This window comes from Bos indicus x Bos taurus, chromosome 1 (assembly GCF_003369695.1).
Source record: "Bos indicus x Bos taurus breed Angus x Brahman F1 hybrid chromosome 1, Bos_hybrid_MaternalHap_v2.0, whole genome shotgun sequence".
NCBI lineage: Eukaryota > Metazoa > Chordata > Mammalia > Artiodactyla > Bovidae > Bos > Bos indicus x Bos taurus.
Genome location: NC_040076.1, coordinates 134,125,667 through 134,138,352, shown reverse-complemented (window position 1 = coordinate 134,138,352; position 12,686 = coordinate 134,125,667). Strand labels below are relative to the sequence as shown.

The 12,686-nt window shown below is 54.0% G+C and overlaps 1 protein-coding gene across 1 annotated transcript in view; it reads right to left on the bottom strand.

Moving 5' to 3' along the window:
* KY (kyphoscoliosis peptidase) overlaps positions 1–12,182 on the bottom strand; it is a 46,422-nt gene extending 34,240 nt beyond the window's left edge. The window contains exons 1-3 of the mRNA XM_027545452.1: positions 11,807–12,182; positions 8,472–8,534; positions 4,706–4,768 (exon numbers count right to left, since the gene is read on the bottom strand). Of these exons, the coding sequence (XP_027401253.1) occupies positions 4,706–4,768; positions 8,472–8,534; positions 11,807–12,116 (436 nt within the window). The 5' untranslated portion in view covers positions 12,117–12,182. The remainder of the gene's footprint in view (positions 1–4,705; positions 4,769–8,471; positions 8,535–11,806) is intronic.
* Between the last annotated feature and the right edge of the window lie 504 nt (positions 12,183–12,686).

Genomic DNA, 12,686 nt, shown 5'->3' with positions numbered 1-12,686 from the left:
GAGGTGGGTGCTGAGGTGGTCTCCCACTGGGCACTCGCCTGGCTGGAAGCTCACTAGCCAGTCACCCCTTCATGCATCAGTCACCCCTTCTCACCTCTCCCTTCCTGAACTGCCTCGCCTCTCCCTGGCACCCCCTCCCGGGATCTGACATTTTCCTGAGGCCCCCTCCTGGCTCTGCCCCAAGTGGTGCTATTAATCGTCACTCCCTTGAAGAGAATAGCAAAGCTCCCGGCCTCCCTGATGGGTGTGATTCTTGCTCTCATTCACAGGTGTGCAAGGGCACTTCTGGGAGGCTTCTCTGCTCCAAACGGTCCTGGACCTGGGCACACTATCCCCAGTGAACATGGTTGCAGTATCACCCCGTGCTTCCTAAAGGTGTGAAGTGCTAAGAGTTTGCCAAGTACAACATTCCTTACCAAACAAAACTCTTACTTTAAAGAAAACATTAATTTGCCAATGATAAAAAGTAGAATATCATTTGGACAAACTTTAAAGTGAGATCTAAGCCCTAGGCACAGTCAGATACCATGATGCTAATCTTAGTCACAAGTATACCCAAAGGAGGCCTTCCTGGGATTTCAGATCACCTGCCCCAGACTTTCTCATGTTACCGCTTCCCAGTTCCACCAGCTATCACTGAAACAGCATTTTGTGAAGCTGAAACTTTGGCTACCTTAGTAAAAGCATATTAGGGGTTATTTTCTGCTACACCTGAGAAGTGATTGCCAGACCCTGTTCCCACCCCCAGAGATGTGGCAATGCAGCAGGCAGGCCTAGCCTTCTACCCCATCAGGAGAGTCCTCTCACCCAACAGCTTCTCTCCAGGTCTCTGCGGGTTTGAATCAGGCTTTGTCTGAAGACCTAATTTGCTCTGAACATCTAATACAGAGATGGCAAACGGATTTTGTGTTGTTCATTAACTCTGACTGATTGGAAGTGGCTGCCTGGAGCGCTTATCAATTAGCAAAGACTGTCAGGTGTGTGCGTGTGTATATGAATGTGAGTGTGTGTATGCATACATGCGTGGGTGTATTTGTGTGTGTGCTGGGGCAGGGGGTGGTGGTACGGCATTCATGTCAGATATTTGTCATCATTGACTTAAGACGCTCCTTAACTCTGTCCATAACTGGCTGTCACCTTTACAACCTGGATTCTCTGCCTTCGAATTTTTCCTGCAGTAGCTGAGTTAGAAAATCTCAGCTAAAGTGTTTCTTAAAAAACCCAACTCTTAAACAGCCCTGGGCTGGGTGTTCAGAGGTTTCTGCCCAGAGTGTGGTAGTCAGCATTAGTGCAGGAAGTGTAAGCTCTGACACCCTGGGAACAGCAAGCTGACTGATGACGGCGACAGTCCAGCTCTGCAGATGCCGCACCAGGTACAGTCTGACTCAGGGTGGAAGCCCTGAGCAGCAGCTCTAGCTGTGGGGTGACTGCGAGTGTGCCAGAGCTCAGGGCCAAGGCCACAGGGCACCAGCCAAGAGGTGTGATCAAGGCTGTCTCCTGCAGCCTGACTGACCCTGGCTTCCACGGGGATCTTGAAAACCCAGGGCCATTCATGATTCTTTCTGCAGAATGGAGCTCACCAGGGATGTCCCAGGTCTGGAAACACGGCAGTTGGAGCCTAGTGCAGCCCTGATCAAAGAAGGCACAGGCAGTCTGCCTGGGGATGAGGGTAGGTGACCAGGAAGGAGGCCTCAACAGAAATCTGATTTGCAAAGAGTAACTTTTGGGGCCTGAGGTCACTGTGGCTTCTATAATCACTCCCCTCTCATCAGGCCTGTCACAGATGAATCTTGCAAAGACCTCTTCCGTGTGAAGATCCAAGATTCCCATGATCATTCTGTCACCTGTTGCATAAAGTTACCACCCCTTCTGCTGGGAGCTCATCCCCAGAGGCCGCGTGACCTGCTCCTTCATCACCTCCCTTACTCAAATGTCACCTCAGGGATGCCTTTCTCAACCACTCTATTTTAAATTGTTCCCTGTGGTAGCTGCATGATGGCCCTCAAAGATATCCATGTCCTAATTTGGGAACCTGTGAATGTTACCTTCTACGGCAAAGGGGAGTCTGCAAATGTGGTTCAGTTAAGGATCTCGTGATAGAAAGGTGATCCTGATTATCTGGGTGGGCCCAGTGCCACCACCAGGATTATTATAAAACAGAGCGGGATAGAACTACTTTACAGAGAGAATGCAATGTGACGATGGAAGCAGAGACTGGCGTGATGCAGCCACAAATCCACAAGTGCCAGCAGCCTCTAGAAGCCAGCAGAGTCAAGGAAAAGATTATCGCCCAGAACCTCCAAAAGGAACCTGATGCTGACCAAGAGACTGATTGGCCCAGTGAGACTGTTATGGGATTTGTAGTCTCAGAACTGTTGAAGAGAATATCGTTGTAGTTGCTAAGTCATGTCCGACTCTTTGTGACCCCATGGACTGTGGCCTGCCAGGCTCCTCTGTCTGTGGGATTTCCCAGGCAAGAATACTGGAATGGATTGCCATTTCCTTCTCCAGGGGATCTTCCAGAACCAGGAATTGAACCCAGATCTCCTGCATTACATGTGGATTCTTTACCACTGAGCCACCTGAGAAGCCCATTGAAGAGAATAAATACATTTGTGTTAAGCCACCGAGTTTGAGATTATGTGTCACAGCAGCCACCAGAAATGAATACTCAGCTGTGTGACTTCCCCCTACATGCCCCTTCCTGCTTTATTTTCTCCCCCAACCTTATCTGACACCTTGCATTTTTCTAGTCAGGTTCATCAGTTTCTCTCACCAGTTGTCAGCTTCACAGGGAGGGAACCTTGTCTGTTGTGTTCTCTGATGGATCCCCAGTGCCATCATCCAGAGGTGCTTTTTGTGAAATGAATGGATCAGCATGAGTGGGGACTTTGCCGCAGCCCCAGAGCAGGGCAGCCTCTCCCTCACTGTGGTCCAGGCTTCCATAAGACCTGGAGGGCCCATTGCATCCCGATCTTCAGTGGACCTTGTCCAAGGCCACCTCTGAAAGCCTCAGATCCTGGGAGGAGGCATGTGAGTGGCCCACAAGAGCCAGGGTATGGGGTACAGGAAAGGTAACTGGAAGGCCCCATTTCACTAGTCCAATCCTACAGGTCTGGCAGGAGCACCCTGCCTGGGGACCACAGCATCCTCAGCCTCAGTTTCCTCCTCTGTAAACAGGGATAATATCATGACCCCACAAGGGGGTATGGCCAGAACTAAGTAAGATAAATAGTTGCTAATTCACACTCAGTGCTGCAGTCCATCGGGTGGCAAAGAGTCGGACACGACTGAGCGACTGAACTGAACTGAATCCACACTCATTTCAGTGGGGTGTCACTTACTCTTATGTCACTCACTCTTATTTGGGGTGAGCTGCTTGCTGCTAGTCCATTTCAGAGAAGTGGGGGCCCAGGATTGTCTCTGTAGTGCTCAGAGGGGTAACAGGTTGAGGTGGGCCCACTGAGTGACCTTGGGTTTGTCCTGGAGCCATTGTCCCAGGAATCCTGCCCTAAATGGATGCTGACCTAGCCTGCAAGAAGAACTAGCCACTTCCTGCTGGAACTTGAGCTGGCAGGCCTTTCTTCACTGTCTGCCAGCATCTATCCTTGGGGATGCTGAGGTAGCTGGTGTTACAGAGCAATTCCCCGAGGACCTCTGAGTCCTCCAGGGTTTCCTCCTCACCGCCTTCTGGACATAGCCTTACGAGTTAGAACAGGAGCACTGAGGGCACCGGCAGTGACGTCTTAGGTCCAAGTCTTTGAGAGCTCTCAGGCCCCAGGCCCTTCAATCCAGAGCAGAAAGCCACGGCTGCAGGGAGGGGAGGTGAGTGAGTGGGGGAGTGGACGTTGGGTGGGGCTCTAACCTGGCTTCTCCTCCAGTTGTAGCTGTGAGCCACCCTGCCTCCACCCTGAGGTGCTCTCAGATCTAGTCTCCTGCAGAGTTAGCAGCGGACGCCCTCGCCTGCCCTCCCCTCTGGGACGATCCGTCCAGCAAAGTGAGGATTCCTAAGGAAGGGCCCTCTGAATCCCCACTGCTGAGTTAAACTTGTCCCAGGGTGGAGGGCCCTGTCCGGGAGGGCTCCATCTCTGGGGGAGAGGCCAGGGAACCGCCGTGACTCGGAAGGAGGGAGGCCTGGCGGGGGGAGCCGGGTCCCAGGGTGGCTGTAGAAGCAGTGCTGTGAGAGGAGCGACAGCTGAGGTCTTGATGGTGGTTGGGGTGGTGGGGGGCAGGGATGGTGCTGGGAACGGAGTACTCCAGCTCTGACTCTTGCTGGCCTTGCAATCTTGGACAGAAGACCACCTTTCTAAGCCTTGGTTTACTCATCTGTAAAATGAGGACAGTAAGAGTACCGATCAAATATGACTGTTGTGAGGCATAACCCACGTGAGAATGACCATGTACGTGGCCTGGCAGGGTGCCTGACGTGAGGTTAGCACTCAGCGAAAGTGATGACAACCAGGGTGATGATGATGACAGCAGCGGATTCTGTGGCCCAAGGACTTCATTGCTCTATCCCAGGACACGGCCAGCCTCTCACTGTTTACCATGGGATGTGGGGAGGGAAGGTTGCTCCAGCATCCCCGGGGCAGAGAGGGCCCTGCTCTCCACAGTCTGTGCTCTGACCCCACTCTCTCTGGCCAGGACAGCAGATCTGGGCACACAGGAGCTGGGGGAGAGGGGACAGGTAGTGGCGGAACCTTACCTTGGTTGTCGTAGGAAGTGATGACCTGGGTCTGCTGGGCATGCTGCTTCTCCACCAGGTTTCCTGTTGAGGGAAGACAAGAGGGGCATGCAGTGACCATGGGGCCCAGAGTAGGATGGAATTTTCCCTGGGCAGAGCAGAGAGTTGCCAGGCTGGGTATCAACACGTGTGAATCAGTAGAATCTTATATCTGAACACAGAGGCAAGTGCCTAGGAGCCTGTGTACACAGCCTCTCACTCCCAGCGGGGGCCAGCAGAGGTTAGTTTCTCTTCTAAAAGCTGGGCACGTCTCCCATGGGCTAAGTGACCACCGCTCCTGACTTTGGTGCAGCCAGGCCAGTTTCCATAGCACAGTGTGAGGCCTCCCTGATCTCCACACCTTTCTACGGAGCAGCCTGGAAGGCTCTTACCTCAATCATGGGCCCGTGGCTTTGACTAACTTTGGTTAACGTTTTGCCAAAGACCCCATGGCCAGGTGAGACCCCGGGCTTGAACCCAAGTCTCCTGAGTCCGAGCTCAGCCTCCTGCCTCTCTCTGAGAGGAATGGAGGGTACCCTGCTCCTACTATAGCCTCAGAGTTGGGGTGCTTGCAGTTTGGTTCAGGTTCACCAACATTTGCAGGGCACCTGCCATGCATTAGTGATATTCGTGTCCCTGGGACACAGAGCCATGCTCAGAGCCTAGTGGAGTCAGGCTGCTATGGAGACATGCCCAGCTCCTGCCATAGACCATGGCAGGGTGCCCCCTGCCCCTCCTGTGGGAAGCACCGCCTCCCCTCCATCTCTGCTGCACATGTATGGCAGCTCTGGTGGTCTGGTCTTGCCCTTGAACCTCTGCTTCAGAGGGGCAGGGATGAGGCTAGGGAAGGGCCACTACCACCCCGGCCTGCCATCTTCTCCCCTGGCCTCCTGCTGAGCTGCAAAAAGGCTGTTGGGCCTGTCCCTGGAAGTGACCACTGGCACAGTTGCAAGTATGCCTCGGGAGCACTGGCGCGATTTGGCTCTGTTCATATGTCATCGCTTGTATACCTAACCAGAGCTGCCACTCAGCATTTCCATGCCTTAGGTCAGGCAGAAGCCGGTCACGGTGGGTGGGTGGCTCACTGAGCTGAACTGGATTGCTATCCTCCTTGTGGGGGGTGGGTCTTGCCTGGGGAAGCTCACTCTCTCTAGGCTTCTCTGTAGCAGGCCCAACCAGGTCAGTTAGCCCCATGAAGGCTGAGGTTGGTCAGTTGGGCAAGGGTCAGGGTGCCTGTGTGTGCCAACTCAGGGTGAAGCAGTATGTGCTAGGCTGGAGCTCCAGGCCAGACCCAGGCGAGGACAAAGAGGCCACCTCCTGTGGGCACAGCTGGCTGTAATCTTCGCTAGGCTGGAGGGTGGAGGAAACAGGATCTGGGAAGGGAATCCTCAAGGAGGATGATTGGCTGGCATAGCTGCTGTAAGGGTATTTATAGTCATGGCTGCACAACTGGTTTCCCTGTGGCTGTGGGGCATTAGTCCCTGTGCTGCTAGGCAGACTTCAGCCAGGACCAAGGAAAGCAGCCAATCACAGCAGGGGAAGCCCGTTGCTGGGCAAGCTGATGGCTCAGCCCAAACACCTGCTGCTCAGAAAAGTGTGGAGCACTTGGGCTCCCCCCATCCTGCCAGCACCCCAGCCAGAGGAGTGCATGAGTAGCAAGAGGGGGGACCAACAGCATGTTCATCCACATTTGTGCACCCTCCACCAAGTACAAGCCAGCAGCTGCTTCCTTCTCAGGTGAAAGCCGTCCAGTTTCCAAGGCTGGGCACCATTCTGGTCACCAGGGCTGGGTGACCTGAGCACCAGCCAGGCAAGTATGTACCCAGGACCTCACCGTCAGAAAACGCAGAAAGAAGCTGTAGATTTAACTTCTGCTTGCATACAAGCATGCCACTTGAAAAAATGAATAAAATTTTACTTCAAGTGAATTTTAAATTACATATGTTGGCAGAGTGGTGGAATCCCCTTTCCCGGGCTCAAGGCCTCTGTGCAGTCTCTCCCCAGCCCTGCATTTACCTAAAACTCTTTTAAAATTCTTGGGTGATTTTGCAAGAACTACTTTAAGCATTCTCTTTCTTAACTAGCACCTAGTACCCACTTCACATCTTTAAGAAGAGTCTTGTAATAGTTACCATATCTTTTTGTGTTTTGTTATGTTTTTCCACTAATCTTCCCCCAAACCAGGAACCCTGAAGATGGTAAAAAGGGGATGAATTCAGTATACTTCAAACCTCTTCTAATGTAACAACATGCCCAAGAAGCCATAAGATGGATTTCCAACAACTCAGGTGAAGTAGGAGCTGTAACAAACCAAGACGGGGTGTGTTTTTCCTCCTACATGACCCACTTGCCCTCCACCCACCCGCACACTGGTGGGGCATGCCCGCTTGCATGGGCTGCTATGTGCTTCTGAGGCTGTCAGGTCTCTTGGAGGTCTGATTCTTTTTCTGCTTCTCATGAACCCACAGCACAGTTTTGCTAACTTAGCTGTCCGTTTAGGTAGAGCTAGAACTGGTGTGTCTCCCATCTGATGGTCCCACCCCAAGGATAAGGAAGACATCCTATGCATGCAAGCCCATCAGCCAGGACTCCGAAGATGGTCCCTGGTTGGGGGAGGGTGTCTTGAGGATAAGTTATCTCCATGCATAGCACAGGGGACACAGGCAAGCTCTTCACCTCCAGGGTGCTGAGACTTGGCTGTGGTGAACGGCATTATGATGCAGTCATTCTAACATGGCCCCAGGAGGGTAGGCATTCCTGACTATTCCATTCAGTTTCATCTCCAACAACTGGAACACTTCCCAGAACCAAGCAATCACTGTACACCTTTACTGAGGGAATGAATGAATGAATTCACTTTTAGAAGTTCGTCCTCTCCCTCTGTTACTGTCAGAAGGATGGCAGAACATAGGTGCTCAGTCCTGTTCATTTGGGGTCTTGTTTCTCCATTTGTGGAGGGTCATGGGGGATGGGTCCTTCCCACTGGCATTTGATGAGTCAGTCATCTGATCCTGGGCTCAGATAGTCAGGGTCTGGCTGAGTCCCCTACTGGGGCTCTGGGAGTGGAGGTCTTATTCTTGCTAGAATTCTCACAGGCCCACAGTGCAGTTCCACAGTATTTGTCCATGGAGGCTGGGCCCCCCAAGGAGGGCCAGAATAAGGCCCAGTATAATGGTCCATGCATGGCACTGCCAGAGAAATCCTGGGCTTGCAGGGTGACTGACGCCTGGCACTGTAAAGAGGTAGCTTTGGAAGCTGGGATTTCTTTCAGATCTTATTGTATTCTGGGTTCCAGGCCAGGAGCCACAGAACCCTGGACTGGCATCTTCCCAGGCCTTAAGTAACACCACCCAAGGCAGGCCACTGTTTTCCCTGTTTAGAAATATTTTTAAAAGATAGATGCCCTGCATAACCTGGGAAGCCCCTCCCCTGGGGACACACCCAAATCCACTATCCCAAACAATGCCAAGGTTTTCTTTATAGCTCAGCCAGTGAACAAGTGGGTGCTCGAGTTGATAGCATTGCCCCCCACAACAGCCTCCAGGAAACTGGGGGACCTGATGCCAAGGGAAATCTTCCAGGGTCACAGTGGCCCCAGAGGCCTGGCTGAGTCACAAACAGCCACTGTTGAGTGGTTAGACATCTAGGCCAGTCATCAAACAAGTGAAACCCAACATTCGTAGACATTTTTCAATGTGTTGAATTCAAGAGATTGGAAAGAAAATAAAATGAAGATGAGAGAATTTACCATGTAGGTCATTTCCTTCTAGTTTCTGCCATCTCCGGATTCCATTCCCGACGCCTTGAAGTCCTGTGAAGTGACAAAGACCAGCATGAGGCCTTCTGTGGAAGGAGACTCAGATCAAGTGCACCAGTTGTGAATGGATCTGAGCTAAAGGTGGAATGTGGCTCTCTAGGGGTCTGAGAGAGGCTGCCCACAAATGAGAAGAGCTCAGAGGAATGGATGCAACCCTCTACATTTAAAACATTAAAAAAATATTACCATGGTAATTTTCAGGGGTGGTGGTTGGTTATCAGGATCATTCAGGGAGAATTTTCACAATGGAGATGCCTCTTTGTCATGCCCACGTTTCCACTGCATAAGTATGGAAGCGTTATTGTGAAGACATCTGCTAGATTCTTCATCTGCTAGAAGACATTCATTTTGCCTGCCTATTTCTGTGTGTGGTGAACCTTCTTCCACTTTGAGAGTCCTAAGGTAGGGTGGGGAGTGGGCAAAGATGGAAAGTGATAGATCTCTATGGGAACTGAGAGTGACGGTGGTCTGCTCTCCCAGCCTCCCTTGCAGCTAGAGCAAGGAGCCTGAGTGGCCGAGGCATCCGCTGAGATGCACCTGTGTCTCACTGCATCTTGGGACCTGTGAGGCAACAGGGAAGGGAATGGAAGTGGTTCTTTCTCTCTCTCTCTCTCTTTCTGGCGGTGGCTGGAAGTGGTGGCTGCAAGGTCGAGTTCCTGGCACAGAACTGGCATATATTCTGGCAGTGCAAGCAGCTGCGATAAAATCAAGTTGCTGGCATGGAAGGAGCATCGAGGGCTCCTTGGTGGCAGCAGAGGCCTCCTCACCAGGCCAGTCCTGCTCTGCAGCCTATGGCCATGTTCCTGGAAGCTCAGCTTCCAATATGAATCTCCAGCCCTTTCCACCACTCTGAGTGCCCCCAATCCTTTCTTGACATCCTTCTCTTCTGCAGAGCCCTCCATAGTCAGCATCTGGGACCTACCACTTGGAACCCTCACTGACACCCAGGGAGTGGAAAGCACATGTCCCATCGACTTTGGGGAGAAATCCTGAGGTATTGAAGCTTTTTCAGACCTAGTGCAGGTAGCTTTAGGCTACCTCCTCTATGGCGAATATGCAACAGGAGTTGAGGGTTTCCAGGAGTGTTTTGGAGAAGCACGGCTCTAAGGAAATGGCTGGGGAAGTGCTAGGGCCCTGCAGAAAAGGAAAAGGCATCTCTGCCACCTTGCAGCCCAATACCCGGCACACACACTCCGTGCCTCCTGGTTCCTCTTAATCTTTTCTGCCACAAGGACACAGCAGAAAGCCACCTGCTCACACCCTCAGTCGGTTCTCTGCCCGTGAAAGTAACCAAGCTTCGCTCTCCTGACACAGAGTTCAGACCCTCCTTTGTAGAGCCAGGAGGATTCCCTGCCTGGCAGGCCCTGGAGCGGGAGCAGACCAGAGGACAAGACACACCTGGAAGAGGGGGAGGGGTGTGTTTTAGATTTTTGTGCACCAGCAGGAGGCCTTGGAACAAGCTGGTCTTGTTCAGCGTTTCTCCTCCTTGGTTTGTCCCGAGGAGTGGGCCCATGTGCTGGCTTAGCTAGGGGTCTCCTGGACATCACTGCTGTCCAGCGGGTCTTGGAGACCGTGTGCTCTCCCTCTGCTCCAGCTCACAACTGTCTGATTGTCAATAAATGACATGGTCTCTGTGCTTCTATAACGTCTGGAAGAAACTTTCGTCAGGAAAATACTTGGAGCGACATATCAGCAGAGAGGGCTCAAGAAACAGGGGTCTTCTTTCTCTGAGTCATGATCATGAGTATGAAGTGCATTGATCTGGCGTCATGGAGGGTTTGTGCCCGGTGTTGGACACTTCACTGAGCAGTCCGCATCGCTGGCATCTCAGGGCCTTCTCTGTGTCCTCCACCCTCTTTCTAGTGTCAGAACCATTTGGAGAAATGTGATCAGAGCAGGAGAGGGAGGTGGGGACTCATGGGCTGACATGGAGCTGTGCCTTGTGGGGGGCCTCTGGCCCTCTGGACCACAGTCCATGCAGTAGTGGGCAGCCACATTTCTGTCAAGGAAGGCCCAGCGGCCTCTGTCAATTTCCTCAATACAAATACCCTAGACAGGCCATGTCCCCTTCTCCCAGGGGCAGCTCTGAGAACACCAGAACCAACCAACCCAAACAACTGCTAGGCCTCAAATCCTCTGGAGACTGGGTGCCTGTCAACATTCTCAGCTCTCCACCATCTCTTTTCTCTCCCCTGCCTGCCTCCCCTGGACATCACTAGGAGCTAAGGGGCAGCTGCAGTCTGCGTGGCCCGGGGTGGGGGTGGGGGGCAGAGCCATCCATGGCCCCGCTGCTACCGCAGGGTGGGTGGAAGGCACGTATTCAATGTGCACAGGGGCTGTGGGGACAGAAAAGTTGGGGACAGACTTCGAGGAGCACTGGAGCTGGAAGGGAGACGGGAGGCAGAAGTTTTACCTTGAGGGCTGTGAAACTTCACTCCCAAAGAGCCAGGGCACAGTCCGTCTAGTGCACCGCACACCAGGCTCCTCAAGCGCTCCTGAGGGCTTCTTCAGAGACAGGGACGGGGGGCTCCCAGATGCCTGAGGGGCCAATTTAATCTCTAACAATACCCTTCTCTACTCTTCTCACATTGTTTCCTATCCTAGGAGAGTACAGGGGCCAGGGTCCTGCTTTCCACAACCACTCTGGGAACAGTCGCTTTGTTTTACCAGTATCACCTTCCCCGGAAAGTCTGCCGGACAATTAGAATCATAGGTAAGCCAAAGTGGGGAGAGCAGCCTAACGCCACCCCAGCTTGTGTGCCTTTCACACCTTGCACGCCTTCTACTGTTGGAAGCTGGGAGAGGGCTCAGGAAGTGAGGCCATGATTTGTGCGAGGACACCAAGGGGGGCCCCATCTCAAAGTCTGACTCAGTACACGAATTCCCCGGGGTCCCCTGTGCCCTGCAATGTGGCCCGTGGGGAGCAGGCCTCGGGCACGCAGGATTCAGGCCTGAAGCTCTGGTCCTTTTCCTCCAGGGCATCTTCCAACCTGATCTGCACCCTTCAAAGAGTGACCAAGAGGAAACTGGCTCCCGGGGTGACGGAAGCATCGCAGGCATGCACGGGGAGTCAACCCGGGGCAATCACGGGGCTACGCGTTGCCACAGGACGCCAGAGCCGCAGAGCTGAGGCGCAGCCAGCTTTGGGGAGCAGTTCGGCCTCGTTGACCTCGTTCCGGGGGCGCCTGGGGCGCCCCTCGGCGGGCAGGCCCTTGGGCAAGGAGGTCGAGGGGCCGGGGGCCGGGGCCGGCCCGAGCGCGGGTTACCTCCTCTGCGCTGCGGCGGCGCGCCAGGGTCCGCCGGCCGGTCCGAGTGCGCGCCCTGAGCGGCGCGCCGCTTCTCCGAGTGCACGATCAGCAGCATGTCGATGGACACGGCGTTGCTGTCCTTCTTCAGCTCCATGGTGCCCCCCGCTCCGGCCGGTGCGCGGCGGCCGCTCGCGAGCCTGCCTGCGCTGCAAATGGCCCGTGCGCGCCGCTGCCCGGCGCGGGAGACCGACCGCGAGGGCGCGGGAGAGGGCGCTCCCCGCCGCCCGGCCGCGGCGCTGCGTTTCGCTGACTCTGCCAAACTCGCCATTAGGGCCCTCCCGGGAGGGCGCTACCCTTATGAAGCGACTCTAAGTCACCTTTGAAAGGAAATCCCTGGCTGTCCGCGCTCCGGAGCCTCCCTCCCCGTGCCCCTTGCCTCCCGGCCCGGCCTGCCGGCCGGCCACTGCCCCATCCCGCGATCCCGGGGGCCTCCCCGAGACAGTCCGCAGAAGACCTCAGAAAGCCGCGACAAATACAGAAACCGCACAGTGCTGTCAACGGGGAGAGTCAGTGCAGTAAAAGAGAAACGGCAAGGGGGCTTCAGATTCCATTGCAAGATGTGGCGAAATTGGCCGAGTTTTGCCCTTGGCACCACTCTTTCCCCGAGTGAGCTTGGAGGTTGACAGCTCCCTCCGTTAGAGGGAGATGTGTAGGATGTTGAGGTCAGGACCCCTGCCCCATTATGGCCCCACAAGAACTTGGAACTTGCCCACTGGACATCAGCCTAACCGTCCTCTCTGGCCTGAAGTGAAAGTCTTAACATCTCTGTACCTTCTAGAAGCCTGGCTCTAGCCCTGTTGGCAGAGGGGAGGGGGAGAGGAGGAGGCTGGGTGCAGGG